This window comes from Camponotus vicinus, unplaced genomic scaffold (assembly GCF_025532165.1).
Source record: "Camponotus vicinus isolate PSW18456_S1 unplaced genomic scaffold, iyCamVici1.0 SCAF_9, whole genome shotgun sequence".
NCBI classification, from domain to species: Eukaryota; Metazoa; Arthropoda; class Insecta; order Hymenoptera; family Formicidae; genus Camponotus; species Camponotus vicinus.
Window position 1 is genome coordinate 7,423,917 of NW_028141981.1, and position 18,131 is coordinate 7,442,047.

The window sequence follows — 18,131 nt, forward strand, 5'->3', positions numbered from 1 at the left end:
TCTTTATTGTTTTGCAAAATGAATATTTACAAGATTATACGTGAAATATTACACTGTGCATTGCGTTATTTCGCTGCCAAAGATATTGATATTGCGTCCTTTGTAGTCCGATATAATTCGTCGTTTTTCATTTCCCGCGGTAAGGCCATGGCCATATAGACATATGGATCGATCGCGGATGCATCTTCTTCAGATGAAAGACGTCTTGCGCGGATCTTCCCATGGAAAAATCTCTTCGAGGCGAGATGCGGGCGAGACGGGCGTGCAAGGTTAAAAGGATATAGGAGAATCGTTGCATGAAAGCGCAGACGTTTTTTGATTACTCAACCGGTCGAGGGTTATCCTTAGAAATCCACTAGGGACGCAACATGCAAATAACGGGTTTGCTTCGACTGCGTCTAAAGCGAGATTGCTTTCCGGAGCACCAACAAAACGGGAAACGCGAACGAAATCTAATCCCTCTTGCTTCCGATGTATTTACGGTCTTAATCCTTAAGATTGTGAACGAAGTTTCCCACGTCTCCCCAAACTTGATTACTTCTCTGTAATGTACAATTGTTTTACTTTCGTCTACAATTGCGCTCTGACTCTCATTTCAGGATCCTTTGTTTAACGGTGTAATTTTATATCGAAGAACCCTTCTCTAATTTGCTCTAATTATTATAGTAATTTGCTCTAATTGCATGCATTAATTAATCACTGCATAAATTTAATTCGTTTCTAACAATTCACGTCCTTTCACGTTAAGAATGTTTATAGGAAAGCCACATATAATTGTATTGCATAAACATTACATTATACCCGACATGGACGTAAATTTATTTTGTATTTATATGTGGTACAATTTATTATAAATTAAACACTGAATTATTTATGTGTTACCGTACCTATGTTTGTTACGCCCATAAATTATGAAAGGTCGCGGTTTCTCGAGGTATCGAGGCGTATATTCTATGTCATAATGAGTAAATTTGACCGTTTTAAACGATATTATCGACAAAACTGAAAAATGCGTTATGGATGTTTCAATGGTGAATAATCGAGGCGTGCATTTCCGGCAAGTTGATCACCCGTCCGATTATGTAAATTTTTCTATTCGTCGGCTGTGCACGCAACAATGTTCGGGAAAGTGTCGGGAATTGCGAAAAACATCGGAAGCCTTTATCATTTCGCATGAACGCGATTGTGATTTGCATGAGCTATTTTCAACATTTGTTTCGTTACCGCTGACAATTTTCATGATTTAATTTCACGATCTGCTGATTTGCGTCGTGGCTTGTGCGCAAATATATGATTAAATATTTTCGAGCCGTTATACCTCATGATTTTACAATAATTTATAGTTTAACATTGTCATAATATCTTTCATAATAAATAAATAAATAAATAAATAAATAAATATATATATATATATATATATATATATATATTTATTTATTTATTTATTTCAGATCCATTAATATTCTCCAAATTAATATTCTTTACCTTTAATTATTATCATGTAATCGCAAGTATTTATCATATTTGTATTTATTCTTAAGAGCTCTTTAAAAGTGAGTATCTCCACAGAATCCTAATCCAACCGATAATTCAATTATCGTGGATCCTCGAGATTCAAATCTGCTTCTCTTTGCTGGCCGCACTTTGAAAAATGTTATAATCCGGGACAATTTTTTTTTTCGCGCGATGTCAGTCCCGTTCCTTTGCTTTCGTTATTTTCTCTTTTCAAGGTAGCGGGAACTAGTCCCACACTAGAAGGCAAAACAAGCGTCGGAAGGAAAAACTGCAACGCAGTCGCCATTAATCCTAATTGTAACAGTCCTTTAAATCTCTGTGCACGCCGAGTACCCGTGCATGATTCTGAAAAGTTATTTATGAGTCGCGGTGTGTTACTCGCTTATTTCCTTTTTTCATTTTACATCCGGTAAACAACTTGTTGTTCCATTATTGTGCTCCGTCTGCATGATCGCCAGGAGCTACTGCTTTACCTAAGCGCATCGCTTTCGATGCGATCTAACAGATATCTTGGATGGATATTAAGATTAAGTGTCTCGCAGCTGACAGAGAATGATCATTTATATAATCCATGAGTGAGAGTCGAAACTCTGTGTTGCATCCTTCGCGTTCGCTGGTTGCATCGATCGATAGTATTTCCCACGCGCGTTTTCTCCGATTTTCCATAAGTACCAGCGGTTGGCAAAAAACGCATTGGAGTTTTCATCGGTAAAAGTTTAATATTTTTCCTTTCGCACACACATATATATATACACACACACAGCAAATTTGAAATTACGTTTTATTAGCACACATTACATCCATTAGTCTTTCGTATTTGTGAATAAAATAAATATTATGTTCAAATTTTGTAAGAAGAAGAAGAAAGCAAAATTAATGTTAAAAATGCAAAAACTAAAACTGAAAATATTTATAAAACTAATATTTTTAGCTATAATAGCAGAATCTATTAATAGCAGAGATATGATATTTATTTCAATATAACTAATATTTATTTCAACACACACAAGAATGATCAATATCAAATAACAAATATCAGATCAAATCCTTTAATAACAGCGTCAATAAATTTCAATGATCTATATTTGCGCAATCTTTTTCTCTCTCTTTTTCACTCTGTATTTCTCTTATAATGTTTCGTTTTATTGAAAAAATGTGTATTCATCTGGATAAAACAACTTGTCAGATTTATTATGCGAGAAACTAAGCGATGTGAAAAATATGAGTTATATGTATTTCACCCCTATTCTGCTTTCCGAAGTATAATAATATTTTTAACGTGATGACAGAGAAACATGATCGACATGTGCGGAAAGCAAAAGATAGAGAGATTATAGAGAAACTTTTTTTCTGACTCGTGGAAGATAAAATTTTAAAGTAAATATTTTAAATGCTCAGCTTTCGTGATACGATATTGAATATTAAATCACTTAGGACTCACCGCTCGAAAAAATTGCTGCATGTGCGCTGGATCCGTGTCGATGATCAGTTTGAAGATCTCTTTGTGTCTGACTTCCCGCAGGACTTGCCGGTAGGATCTAGGACCCGCTTGACGAATGTACATTTCAGTTTTCACGGACGGTGGGGATTTCACAAGATCTTGCAGTTTAAACAGTCCTGTAAAACACAGAAGAGAGATATTTCTTCACAGCAACTTCTCAGTCATACCGGACTTCATCATTGCGGATCTTCTCTCATCCGTATTTCTTTAATCTTTTTCGTTATAAAGGGAAGGAATTTTGCAGCATACGATAAATGTATTTTCCGAATCTCTCTCCGAATATTTATCTTAAACTGTGAAAAAAATTCAGGATTTATCGGTTTATTTTTAAATTTTCCTAACAACGTGGAAAAATTTTCATAGGTTTTATATTAATTTTTTAGAGAAATTATATTTTAATATCATGTTTCAAACAATGTGAAAAAAATTTTATTAGTTTTAGATTAATGAAATGCTTTAATAATTGTTTTTTTTTTGTGATTTTAATTAATCTTCACATTTTATAATTATATAAAAAATAATAGATTATAGATGTTATTCTCAGATGTATTATATGAATATATTGTTGATGAAAAATGAATTGAGTAAAATACGAGTTAATGGAGTAATCATTCAAAAAAGTGCTCTTTGTATGATGTATAATAAATAATCGATTCCCCGGAAAGAAAATGCTCTCTACCATTATATATCAGAAAATTTGATCGTCATTTGATCAATATTTACGTGGAAATGAGTTATTTTCATGTATGGGTTATTTGAACGTAAAAATAACAAAATATTTGTTATAAAAGAAATGGGCTGTAAAACACTCATTGTTTGCTAGCTGAAGAAAGGCATGGGAAAAGGAAGATTATTAATTCAATTTGTAAAGAATTCAACATATATAGAAACACAATATAAGTTAAGTAATATAAGTTTTCTAGTTTTGTGCATGGAGGAATTTTTATAACTAGTTTTATATTAACAAAATTCGCGAAGAAATGTCGCTAAAAAGACATCGCGACTTTAACAATTCACTTCCAGCCGATTGTTCCTGGACTACTTCCTAAGTTGCACTGTCGACTCGAGTTTTCCGCCGCGTGCACGGAATTCGTTACATGCGGTTACATTTGCTCAGTTCATTCCTCTGACTTCATCAACATCAGTTAACTTTAATCGTAGTCTGACTGATTTTCTCTCTCTCTCTCTCTCTCATTTTCTCTTTCTTATTGTAATTCTGGAGAGAGAGACAGAATTATTCAATTATTAATGTGACAGTTGAATAATTTAACGTCCCATTGGTATAAAATATGTGCTTTTATCGATTAAATAGAACTTTATGAAAGATATATAGAAACGAAATTTAGAGAAATGCTACCATCTAAATGCATTCGGCAGATTAAATAGCGTAAATTTTCAAACGGTGGATCTTCTCCCTTGGCTTCACTAAGGGACACAAATCTTTGACAAAGTTGCAAGATTCTCGGCGTAATCCTACTTTTCCGTATTTCTGAAAGAGACTTCTCGGACATACTCGGATAGAGGTGCTGCCAACTTTGAGCTCGCTAATTACTCCCTCGTAACGATCGTGACGAATAGAGCGGCGGCAAGAAGAGGATCGATAAACAGCTAAAGGACGATGAAAGGGAGGCAGAAGATAAATCTCCGGCGCGTTAACGAGCGTACCCTGCACGAGAGAGCTAGCACTCTATAAAACGTAAAATTAAAAAATGGTAAACTTTACTTGCGGAACAAATCGAGTCATTACAGCTACTTGCATATTTCTTCCGCTTGTATATACTCTAAAACCCAACATTTTAATTTCGATGATGTTTTTTTTGATCGAATTAATGTCGACATTTTCAGTGCAAAAATAACGATTGGAAATAAAAGAAAATTTCACAAAAACTATTAAGATACACAGTTAAATAAATAAAAATATTATTATTTATCTCTACACATTTAGATATAATTTATTAAATTAAAAAAATTAATATATTTAATTAGTATTAATTAAATTAAATTAATTATATAAACAGGACCTGGAATAAAAGGGCGTAAATATTTTTGATAATAAAAAATTATAACAAAGGTCATCTAGGGTATCTTTTACATGGAGGCATCTAGAATACTATATCCAAGAAATGTGTGAAATGGAAAATAGGGATATTGCACACAGGTAGTCCAGTACAAAATTAATTCTGTAGATAACAGTAACTACATGTAAGTGTTATATTTGAAAATTTATTGTATCGTACAACGATACGTAGAGTACATAAAGCGGGAAAAAATTCTGAAAAAACGAAACGGTTCGTCCTTCCTATCATTCTAACGTTTATATGCGAGATTCCTTGACTTTGTTGCAGTCATGAACGCAATGCCAATGTAGATAGTGCTCGTGCTCGTTATATGAATTTTCAAATATCACTGGAAGAATAGTTCTGCTACATATGTTTTTATTATTGAAAAATTCAAAATCTTTCAATCGATGTTTCTTAAATCATTTACACAAAAGTTCGAGAGTTTCTGTTTTACAATCTGACAAATTTGTAAAATCTAAAAATGATAAAGGAACATAATTTACTTAAAGTTAAGTTTTATAGTATTATTTAAACATTTATAATAAATTTATAATAGATTTGTAAGACGAAAGGCAGTTTCTTATTTTACACTAAGTTGAATAATTTAATTCAGCAAATTTCAAACTTTTATTAGAAGACAGCGAAAGAGCACGTGTGAGTCTAATTATAAATGAATACGCAGCTGTGCTCACTTGTGCGATAAAATGATAAGATATATATTTTGAATATACAATATCTCCCAAAAATTTAATTGATGAAAATTAAAAACGACTTTAACAGTTTCATATATATTACGTTATCGTACAGCAAGTATTTATGCCTCGAAGTCACGCATATTGGCATGAGCCGTCACTTTCAACTATCCATTATTATTTTACGGCGCCGAAAAACGAAACTTTTTACAGCCGATAAAGTTTTAACGAAGTGCGAAATATTAGGCAGTTATGAATAACTAAATGACAGTGGACCCGAGGCAGGGAACTCCTCAAATCTGCGAAGTCAGGAAATTTATTCAACATCTCGCAGCGGGTCTCATCATATTTGAGACCCGTTGATTAAATGCATTAAACTATCAGAAATTTTTACAAATTTTTACAAACATTGGGATTGCAAATCGTGTCGTTTCCAGATTGACGTTGAGGTTGCTTAATATTTAACGGCGTTTAAGTGAGTGACTATCTTCGCACGTTGAAGTTTTAACGAGCTCGTGAAAGGCGGATTTACCTGACTGATGAATATTTAGACGGTACTGGGATGCGGGAATGTTACGTTTCCCGGACCGAGCTATAGTCGAAGCACTTTCGAAGCGCGCGCTTTCACGGACGAGGAATTTTGAAACATCTTACCTCGTCCCTTTCTCTCCCCCATTCCTCCTTCGTCGTGGATTTATGGCGAGCTATAGACATCCGGGGACTAGCGCAAAAAAGATGCGCTCTTTCCGTTTCCTCTCGTTTTATCGCTAACGTTCTACTTCGTGCTTTTGTTATACGCCACGTTACATCGTCCAATCAAGAGCGGCAATTTAGGGAAGATAAGGTCGGAGACTTCCTATTTTGTTCCTTGCTAGAACTACGAGGGGAAGATTTCGCAAATATATATGGTGGATCCGCGCGCGATATCCTTTATATATAACTATAACTTTAAGGATTATTAATCCTTAAAGTATCAAGAATACGATACAAAATAATCACATTAACACTCGATATGAATGATAGAATTAAATTTCTTTGAAAGGCAAAATTCCTTTTGTTTTTAAAAAATCACGAAGCTTTCTCGTATTTTCCCGAATATCAAATCAATAAATTTCCATTTCTTAGATTTATTACGACGATATATGACCATTGTGAATTTTTCTACTCAAATAGACAAATCAGACGACGATATACGACCATTGAATTTTTCTACTCAAGTAGACAAATCAATGGAAATACGTCTTTATAGCCGATATGGATGGGAGTAGCGTGGCCAAATTCATGCATTTTCTCAGAATGGCGATAGTTAAAATATACTAATGCGATTCGGAAAGAATGGAAATGGCCGGTGACTGCGGCATAGATGTTATACGTCAACGGCGCGTCGCGGAATTTCGATGAACCGGCGCGGATGGTGCCAGACCGTCGCGGGATGGAAATGGGCGCCAAGAGGACACAACGGGGGTTAAGTTGGCGGCAAAACGCGACGAGGGAGCAATCTCGTTTCAGAACGGGCGAGATCGCGAGTTTACATCATCGTATGTAAACGCGGTTACTTCTGCGTGCGTATGACAGGCCGACATTCGGGCGGCGGCGACGTCCACTTCCGGCGCCTGATTCCGACGTTCTATTTGCATGGGAACGCATCATTCCGACTCTGTGGAAGAAAACAAAAAAAAAAGACAAAAAAAGAGAAAGAAAGAGATAACAAACGTTTGCGTAATAAACGCGTGGTACCGCAGCGCTAACGAGAAAAAAAGAATATCGCCTCTTCCGCAAATATCTATGGAGTAGTTTCCGCGTTGTATTGCCGTTTTGGACACGAAGCGCCGGTTGCGAAACGAGTTCTGCGCGGTCGGAAAATCTTTTAGTTCAGCCACTTGATGTTGTCGGTATTGTCCGCATGTTCGCTCTTGCGGTCCGTCGCATCACGTTTCGCAAAACCATTTTTGTCGCGCTCTCGGAGAGATATATAGTAGATTAATTCTACAAATATGACCGAATTATTTCAAATCACCTGCTGTGATGTACAAGCAGTATATTTTTTGTTATTAAATATAAAATAAGAATAAAATAAGAAATTAATATAAAACAAGAAATATAAAATAAGAAATTAAATATAAAGAAATTAAATATAAATAAGAATATAAAATAAGAAATTAAATATAAAATAAATATAAAAATGCGCGGATTTTAATAATTTAAGGCAAAATTGAATTAAATACTCCTAATGCATCGAATATATATGTATTTGGAGTGCGCTCGGATTCAGAGAATTTCCGCAGCATCCTCTTCTTAAATGTATACGTTATTGTTCTCCACGTACCGTAATCCTCTTCATAGATAATGGCCACTCTGGTCCAGTTTAGGAAGGACATGAGATCCTTGAACGCTTTGTTGAGATGATCTGGAGCGGGATATAGGTTAATGCTGAATTCCTTAAAAGTGGGCTCGAAATCGACCCGCGCTTCGAGATGAGGGACGTCCAATGCTTCACATATGCTTTGTATGTGAGCGCCTAAAAGTGGATCGGACGGTCCGAAGATGCCTTGTACCGATCTGGATAATTGCTTACAGGCTGCAATCACAAAATTACAAACGCTTTAAGAAATTTAATATTTATTGCTAAAAAAGAATGTTGCTGCATTATATTCAAACACCTAACAGATGTATAATATTTTTGGCGTTAAGCTGATTTATGTTTAAGTCTTACTCAATAAAGCTTAAATTAAAAATTTAAACTAAGATACTAGATACTTTGTTTTTTCATTCTTTTTAAATATTAAATATTTTAATATAGATTACGATAAAATTCGCAGTTTTAGTACATCTTTTTAAAGATACTAGACTATTAAGAATAAATAGACGAATATGGCAATGATACCACGAGATAGGCGAGGAAGATGTCAATGGGAGCACAGGAGCGTGCTAAAACGGAGATTGGAGAACGACTGCCTCTGACACGTCGATTTCATATTTCTAGATGAAGCGCACTTAGAAGTTCTGTATCAGCGAAAGCTTTAGACTAAAGCTTTAAATCGACGATAGACATTCTTGCGAGAGGTTCTCGCCACTATTCTTCCATATAATCTTGCATATAATAGATTGCAGTTTTTAATAAGATACATTTTTTAAAGTATGAAAATGAACGATTTTCTTTATTGCATGTGTCCTCGAACAAATCCAATAGAAAACAATGGCATACAAATTTTAAGAGTTTATATACATATACGCTTAAGAGATTGAAGAGATTACAAATAATATAAAATATGTATTCATGTGGCATGAATTAAAATAAATTGTCTTTAATAAGCATTAATTTTCCAGACAATGTATAATATAATAAAGATATATTTTTTTTTCCAATTATTTATTGATTATATATTTTATTAATTTTTCTTTTATTAATTTATTTTATTCATTTTAGATCCAATCATTAAATCTATGTAAACTGTAAACTGTAATTTTAGTTAAATCGGAGTTTAATCAACTCAGAAAGTGTAATAAGCAGTTTGCTGTGATCGAGTAACATACCAATACAGAAAACCGATATCAGCGTATGATTATTTATGTTATGCATTTATCCATTATGAAAATTAAAATATAGGTAGCAAGTTGAAAATGAGGCCAATGGAAACCTGAATCCAGAAACATGATTAAATAATATTTGAAATAGAATACAATGATCAACGTACAGTGAATAATTTTTATCGGAGAAAAATCAACGTATGATTTATGAGCTTTCGATCTATGCATTCCACGGTGAATAGACGGTGAATTGATACATTCCTTTAACGTCTCAACTTTCATATCCATTATGCTTAAAAAGGGCGAGCTCTCCGAACTGCGTCGTTATTTTCCCTTACATCGCAAATTATTCCTGGCACGCTTGTAAGGGTGAGTCGAATTGAAGAATGGATAAGTTGGATTTTGGTAGTATTATTACTGCTTCCAAGGAATCGCGATGGTTGGATTTTATCACGATATCCTGAATTATTCACAAGCATTTCTTTGTTTCCTACTGCAAATGATGACCAGCGGATTTCTAAATTCTACGCATATTGCGGCATATATCACATACAACGTATGTACATCTTTATGAAATTAACTTTTTCATCTTATCAGATTTTTTTGTCTACAAAAATGTAATAAAAACGTTAAGTATTTCGACAGAAGTAATTGCTAATTTACAGATACAGATTCATAGATAAATTTACCTTACAGAGATTAACAATTTTTAATACTTACACTTATTGTAATATTTATGATTATTTAATTCTTTTTATAAAATTCTTTTAATTAAACATTATTTTTCTTGTAAATATAATTTATAATATTATAATAATCAAAAATTTTAAAGTTATAATCAAACACAAACTCTTGAACTCTTTTTTTATCTACGCATCTATCATTTTATAAATCTTTATATAATATGAATTTTTATATAATATGAATTTATCATTATTTACCGAAAATAATAAATACCGTTATAAAATTATTAATTTAAGATTATTAATTTAAATAATAAATTAATTTTATTAAAAGATCCGTAGAAATATATAATTTATAATACATTATTTCTAATTATTATATAAATGATATTATATATTGTGTATCTCTCTTATCTGTTTAATAATAAAATAATTTATCATTTAATCATATTTAAAATATTTCGACATTTTTCGTAATAACTGATTGTTAATTAAAGGAGATAGTAACGGAGTGAAACAATTTTCATGGCAATAGCGCTGCATTATACAGATAAAATAAATTCGTGGTTTCCTTTTTGCGCAGAAAAATAATCCAATAATTTTAATGGAATAGGAACTTTTTGAAAGAATGTCAAAAGGAGAAAAGGAAAAAGAAAAAATGAAAGATTAATGATTCTCTTATAAGATTCTTATATTGCGTTTGATTATTTTCTTAGATAGGATTTTTATTATACGATATTATTATCATTTAGAAATAGGTTAGTAATAATTGTTTTTATTGTTTTATTTTAATCTGTTTTATTGCCGTATATTGACGCATACTTGATACATACCCTTCCAAACAAGTGTCGCAAATTTCAAAGCGTGCGACTCGCACGTATACAGAAGTTGGATCCGAAGCGTTCTCTCTCATCTCGATAATAAAGGATATTATTGAGCTGGAAGCTCGTTTAGTTCTTGAGAAAACCGCTATTTCGCGTGGAAACGCTCGTTCTCACGGATACGTCTGATTAAATTGTCGGGATGCTTTGTCAAAAAGACAGCGACAAACACATCGTCGAACGCACCATTTCATCGAATGCACGTTTCGTTGTTGGTTGGCGAAATTTCCCGTCGCGCTGCTCTGTCGTTGATTAAGTCGAATGCTTCGCTCGACGAGAGTAAATAAGAATCGTTGCCTCGTTACGATATCGCAGTTTCGTTTAACGAACCGCCGCTTATCCATTTTGTCGTAATGAGCGCGGCAGTTTCCGCACAAAGAAGCGCGCTGACGCTTCGTCATGACTTTTATGAGCTCGATATAATGCACGGCGCGATCATCTCCCACAATTTCGCGAATTATTGCAATTAAGGAGGCGATCTGTACGGCGGTCTTGAAAATATCCTCTCTTTGTATTTTAATTGCTCCAAATTGTCCCGTTAAGTCAATAATCACTTTGAACGATTAACTTCATTTAAGAGAGAATCATATTCTATCAATTATTTGCAATAAAGAATACAAACGTTTTTAATTAAGGAAGAGAGATTTCATCATCCCATCTTGTTATTTCTATGTAATCGTCGGAGCGAATAAAGTGTATTTTATTCTGTATTATTTTAATAAATAATCTGATTTACAAAGGTTTAGTTCATAAATTATATCCTTCGTAGATTTCACTTGTTGACGAAAGATTTAATCTGATTTGATACAAGTTTGTAACGCACGTTGGCTTTTCGGGACACAAAAAACTAATTAATGCAAACGCTAAAATTCCGCGGCTTTCCTGCGATCATCATCGTAATATGGATGAAGGATCTGGTAAACATTCTATCTCGTTAGTTTCGTCATTAAAAGTTATGTAAGCAGCTCTGTATGTTCGCGAAACTTTCGCATACGGGGATGTGGCAGTTTGAGTTACCAATGAATTAAACTGACTGACTATGATGGGTTGTAAATCTTTTTAAAAAGTCGTCGCAAAGCCGTTAAGGGGGCGGCAAAGGAAAGGAATGGCCGGGATGGGGTTGTCTATTAAGATTACGAGCGCGAGCGGAACTTTTCTGCGTGAACGCTGAAAAATAAAATCCGGCAAAATAATCGTCATTTGGTTAGCTCTGCGGGATATTTCTCGTCTTCTAGTAAACGGAATCTTCCATTAAAGTGTTCCGCCTCGTTGGCTCAGGTTGCCGCTCCTTAAAGTTATCCAATCAATTTCCCTGGTTTAGATCCCTTCCGATTTCTATCTTCCTTTGTTTTCCACTTTCGCGGTGACCCGAACGAAATTACACGTACGATGCAAGTTGAAACGGAAATTTGCGCCAAGTCTCGTTTCCATGAGAGTCGACAATATTTTTTCGGCATGACGAAAAATTAATAAAGAGCCTATGTGCACTTCCCATCGCAAAAGTAACTTTCCTTCAGCCTCACAACGCGAGAAGTTGAAACGAAATTTGTGCCGTGCATTCGACGATGTTAGAGGGAAGAAAATTTCTCTCGGCATAGGAAAAAGTACGAACTTCTACTTTAAAATCTTTTGTTATTAGTTTTCAATGGTGTGTTAAAATTGAAAGAAATTTTTAGTTTTAGATGCAATATTTTATTGAGTTCTTGGTTATTTTCGCGTTTTAAATATCTTTAACATATGATTGATTTTTAAAATAAAATCCTATTAAAACAAACCATAAAACTGAAACAAGGCAATAGTAGTAAAATATATCTGTGGTGTTACGTTAAAATTATTATATCTTATACAAATTCGTGCTACATGAAAAAAAAAGAGCAGCTTTCTTTCCTCTATATTGCTTCCTTGGATATTGTGCTGAGCAAGTAGTTGCCTTGACAATCGATTAACTTCCACGCGCTTCACTCTTTCGTCCAGTAATATGTCACAATATCTCGCAATCCTTACTAGATGCACTCAGAAATTCATAGAGGATTTTCTCGAGTCGAGTGTTTCGCAGCGAATTCAATTTCCTGCCTAGTCTGTTCCTTGCACCGACATAACAGGCATTGCAGAAAATAAAGAATACGTATAAATAACAATTTTCTGAGGGATAAATTTTGCAAGATGTGTCTAAAAGCTTTCGTAAGATGCAGTTCTTTTATATTTAAAGGCTCTTGAGCTCGATATATGAGACCGAAAACTTGGTATTCATTTATTTCACCGGACATTCTAATCTGCAGAGATTCTAATACAGCTAAAAGCAAAAATAAAAAACAAAAGACTAGTACTAGAACTAGAGAATTTCTATGTGATGAAATTTCCCTCTGCATGAAGATGTGTTTATTTTTAACCAAGAAATATCGAGGACGGTCGAAATATAATAAGTTTTATCATTTAGAAATCTTTGAGAGATACGCAAATATCCCTAATATCTTTTGCCTCAGCAAAATAAGATTTTGGAGCGTCAATCCATTTGAATGTTTCCACACGAGAAAATCTCAACCGTGGACACATTAAGGCGACGGTAACGTAACGACGCGAGCTGCGATTACTTTTAGGCGGAATGCATCGCGGCGTATATTAGCCGGTGAGTGAGTCGAGTTCGCGCGCACGCAACATTAAGCTCGTGCGATGCCAAGGGGATGGGAAAATGTGTACAGGCATCTTCCCGCCCGCCCGGACGGGAGATTTATCGCAGGGTGAAAGCGAAAGAAAAGTTGCGCGGTTCGACATGGCTCAGCCCTGTTCGCGAAAGAGGAAACGCAGCGGCCCGAATGGAAGGAAGCAGAGCAATCTTTTCAGCCGCACCTCACGTCGTTTCAAGCGTGTTGTGGAGAAAAAAGTGCGTCGGTTCGCGTTACACACAATGGGATTCCATAGGCGTAATACTTATGGCCGAATATTTCCCTCTTAAGGTCTAAGAGGGTGTAAATAGTCGCGTGATTCTTTGACCCTTCGGCCAGCGAAATAGCGAGATAGCATGATATTGAGTTATAAATATAGCATACATTTATTTTGTTTATTGTGTGATGTATTTCGACATGTATTTAATATATGTAATATATTTAATACATATATTTAATATATTTAATTATTATTGTATAATTTGTATTTTTGTATTATTTTTGTATTATTTTTGTATTATTTGTATTATTGTATTATTTGTATTTTAATATATTTCATTATTCACAGAGAGAGAAACGAAGCATGAACTCATTTCTTTTATAGAAAATATTAATATAAATTTTTATATAAATTTTACTTATAAAATATATTTATAGAAATTTTACTTATATGAGCCGTTTACAAGCTAAAACGATTAGCTCCACTTTTAGCTCGAATTTTTTAAAATTTTAGTGCTAAAGCATTTGACCAATTTTTTTAGTTTGTGGACGACTTATATATGTATATCTTATATATGTATTCAAATTTCATTGTTATAGTTATTAGGACATCCTTTAAGAAAAAAGATGAAAAGAGAGTCATTTCAGTGAACTTGGAAATCGCAACACAAACACAAGTTCATTGTGATATCTTTTATCTTGCTGGTTTAGTGGGTTAAGGATCTTTTGCTGTGCTCTTCGGGAAGAAAATTTTATGTGCTCCCTAGATAGTTACATGATTTAATGCTCGAGTATAATCGTTGTATCATATTCACGAGCTCTGTGTACACATCAGCGGTTCTCCAGTTTACGAACCCTTCTCCGTGTCACTGTAAATCTTATTTCACCGGACGCTGATTGTACGCATTTGCATCACACACGATTATTCTACGACATTTAACTTTTATTAAATTATTTACGATTGCACATTTATTTCTTCCGGATAAGAAAATAGCATTTTTTTATTGTAAGCTCGCGAGGAGCTTGTGAGAGCCGTTTGATACAAATCAAACATTTGAAATCTTCGTGCGACACAATGTAGAATTTTCTAAGAAAACACATTCCCCGGAGAGACATGGCTCCCGTGGCGAATTCATAACCCTCCAGCCGAGTTGTCGGTTGCGCGAGATTTATCTTTCGCGCCCGCGATCGCGCGAGAGACACTGTTATGGTTTCGGCTCTCGTAGCCGATCCAGTTTCGTGTTATTTTACATAAATCTGAAGCTACACCATGTCGCGTGCGACGTCCTCGCGCTGTAATTCACGCTATACCCGGTCGCGCTAACTGAATTGCTTTCGCCAGGCTTCCTGCCAACTTTTAAGCTCGCGTGTCAAAGGCATGGCACCGACATGAGCTTCGCGTCATGTTCCAACCGCCAGTCTTTTGATCGTATTAATATGAAGATTAAATTAATTAATTAGTTGCTTCTAGATATAGTATTACATCACTACGACCTCCAGCTGATGTACGTGAGCAAAGCTGATTTATGTTCTTTCGCGTAAATTACAATTGCATGAATGTAATAAATACACTAAATTGAATTGCATTAAATACATGTGTGTATGTGTTGATTTATATTTTCGCATTTAGCATTATATGTGAGTTATAAATTTAAGATATTTTTTAAATTATATTCTAAACTGGCCCTTAAACGTGATGATTTGCTATGATTAGTGATTATCAGCCGTGTTAATTAATTCCCATTATAGATGATATGTAAATCGCGATGACAGCTATTTATCAAAGCAAGTTTTTCGCGTGATTTATCATCATTTTAAAATAAAAATCAAAGCGACAGGAATACGACACAATTATCATTTTAATATAAATTGTCCTGCGATCTTTATTAATAATTGTTTCTTTAACAATTCTTTATAATCAAATATTAATTATCGTGTTGCGCTTTGTATTTCTCGTAGATTTTTAAGTATGTTTTGCTCGTCATTTTTAAGTTGAGAGCATGATGAAATAATATATGTGAATCGCTAGATAAAAAGATTTAAGAAATGAAAAATTATGATATATCAACAGTTTATTAATAATGAATTTGGATTACTGTTGCAGAGATTATATTTATTATTAACAGATAGTACACTCTAGAGCGATTATTATGTTATACATATTATAAAATAGATGTACGAATAAATATTTTCGAGTTAAAATTGAAGTTCTGCAGAATTTAATATTCAAAATAATATCATCCCTTTATTGATTCCTTGCGCGATAGACTTTTATAGAATTAATCATGCACATAAAATACGTGAAATATATTTATTATTATTATATAATCGATATATCACACGTTTCCATTATTTGCATCATTTGATTCGATGGTTTGCATATTAATTCACACTTTCAATCTGAAAAGGACAAATACATATTATATTTGAATTATCAAAAATTGAATGCACAAAATTTTAAACGCTATATTCGCGATTCCAAACATATTTAATATTATCCATAAATTCTCGCAATTTATAAATTCATCCTTATCACTTATTGTTAGATTTTTATGTCAAACTGATATATTATGCGAAATTCTGCTTCGATAAATAATCAACTGTTATATGTGTTATTTAGTGAAATTTATCATGGATACATTTTCGAATATTACTCTTTATGGAACTATAATTTTAATTTGTATGTATATTTATATTGTTATACAAATTAAATTCTAGAAGAATTCTAGAGAACGAAAGCGTGCATTATTTGTTAGCTATAGACATAGCATCGTATGTTTGCGATAGTGATCCATTTTATGTAAGTGTTGGTGTCAGTATAACGTAAGCGTAACGTTAATACGGTATCAATGCAGTGTCATTGTTAGCAACAGATATTGTGTTACCGCGACGAGTGATGTGTGAATTTGATCGCGCAATTTTTGAGCGTTGTGAACAGATCGTAGCTTTATGCAATTGTAGTTTCCGTGTTATTCCTAATTGCAATACACGCATATATATGTTCATATCATGTATAAACAATGTTGGGAGTGTCATGAAAAGTTTCGCACGATTGTCACAGTTTTTTAATTAGCGCGATAATTAACCATGTTTTCATCTCTGCGTCTAAAAGAGCAGTCAAGAATAAACATACAAAAGAAAAAACAATATCGGACGACAAAGCAACCAAAGCAATTTATTAATTACATATTATAATTTATTAATTGCATATTATATATTATTTTTAATATATTATATATTATTTTTTTGTGAAATTGATCGATCAGCATTTTCGCGATAGTGATTTATTTTGCAAAATTATGTAATATAATATATGTAAAGTATTTTTATTTTTTGCAATATTTAAAACACATTTATTTTAGAAAATATATATAATAATATATATATATATATATATATATATATATATATATATATATATATATATATATATATATACACATATATAATTTTCACACATTATATTTAAAATTTATATTAATTTTCTTATTTTTATTATATTTTATAATAAAGTTTAGTATAAAAATCTTTCTTTAAAATTTACGCAACTTTCATATTAAATATATATGTAAAAGATATATATGTAATATCAAATTGTACATAATAAATTTTTTTATATATTAATTATTTTTTAATATTTTTTATAATTTCAATGTATTTGTATTATATAGATCGATGTTATGTCATAACTTTGTTATTATCATAAATTTATCGTTCTACATCACCTGTATAAATTTTTATAAAGATTTATTTTAATTGTGATCATTTAAAAGCATGAAGCATGGTTTTTTAAAATAAATATTGTGCAATCAAATCAGTGTCAAAATGTTAAAATGTGAAAATGTCAATCATAAGCTTTCATGCATATAGAATATCTCGGAGCTAATTATACTTTGTGTTAGCAAGAGATAGTGCACTGTGAAAATCGTACTACACTGTTAAAAAATGTCGAATATTAATATATATGATAAAACTTGTAAATTGATATACATAATCTGTCATTTAATATGCAGGTTGTCGGGTATCATTTCATATACTTAATTTACGTATATTTAATTGATAAAATAATGAATGGCAACATAATTATATTTCTATATAAAATTCTGCATTAAATTTTATCACTGATAATCTTGAATATTGAAAAATTATTGACGGTTTCTCTTTCTTTATTATGAATTTATATTCAAAAATTTATCGCTTTAATTACATTATTCATAATAAAACGATAAAAAGGTTCCAATATTACGCAGCTGTTACATGCTTGGAAAATAAATGACATGCAATTATCAGCTATATCAAGTTGGCTGCATTATCAATTACTGTCACTGGCTTTTAAACGTCATATCGTATCTTGTAAACGAGAGTTTACAAACAACAAATTAAAAATTA

At 32.8% G+C, this 18,131-nt stretch overlaps 1 protein-coding gene across 4 annotated transcripts in view; it reads right to left on the reverse strand.

Moving 5' to 3' along the window:
* LOC145976753 (glutamate receptor ionotropic, kainate 2) overlaps positions 1 to 18,131 on the reverse strand; it is a 149,047-nt gene that overhangs the window by 47,512 nt on the left and 83,404 nt on the right. For all 4 annotated transcript variants that reach the window (XM_083108108.1, XM_083108111.1, XM_083108110.1 and 1 more), the window contains exons 4-5: positions 8,095 to 8,346; positions 2,957 to 3,132 (exon numbers count right to left, since the gene is read on the reverse strand). In XM_083108108.1, coding sequence (XP_082964234.1) covers positions 2,957 to 3,132; positions 8,095 to 8,346 — 428 coding nt within the window. The remainder of the gene's footprint in view (positions 1 to 2,956; positions 3,133 to 8,094; positions 8,347 to 18,131) is intronic.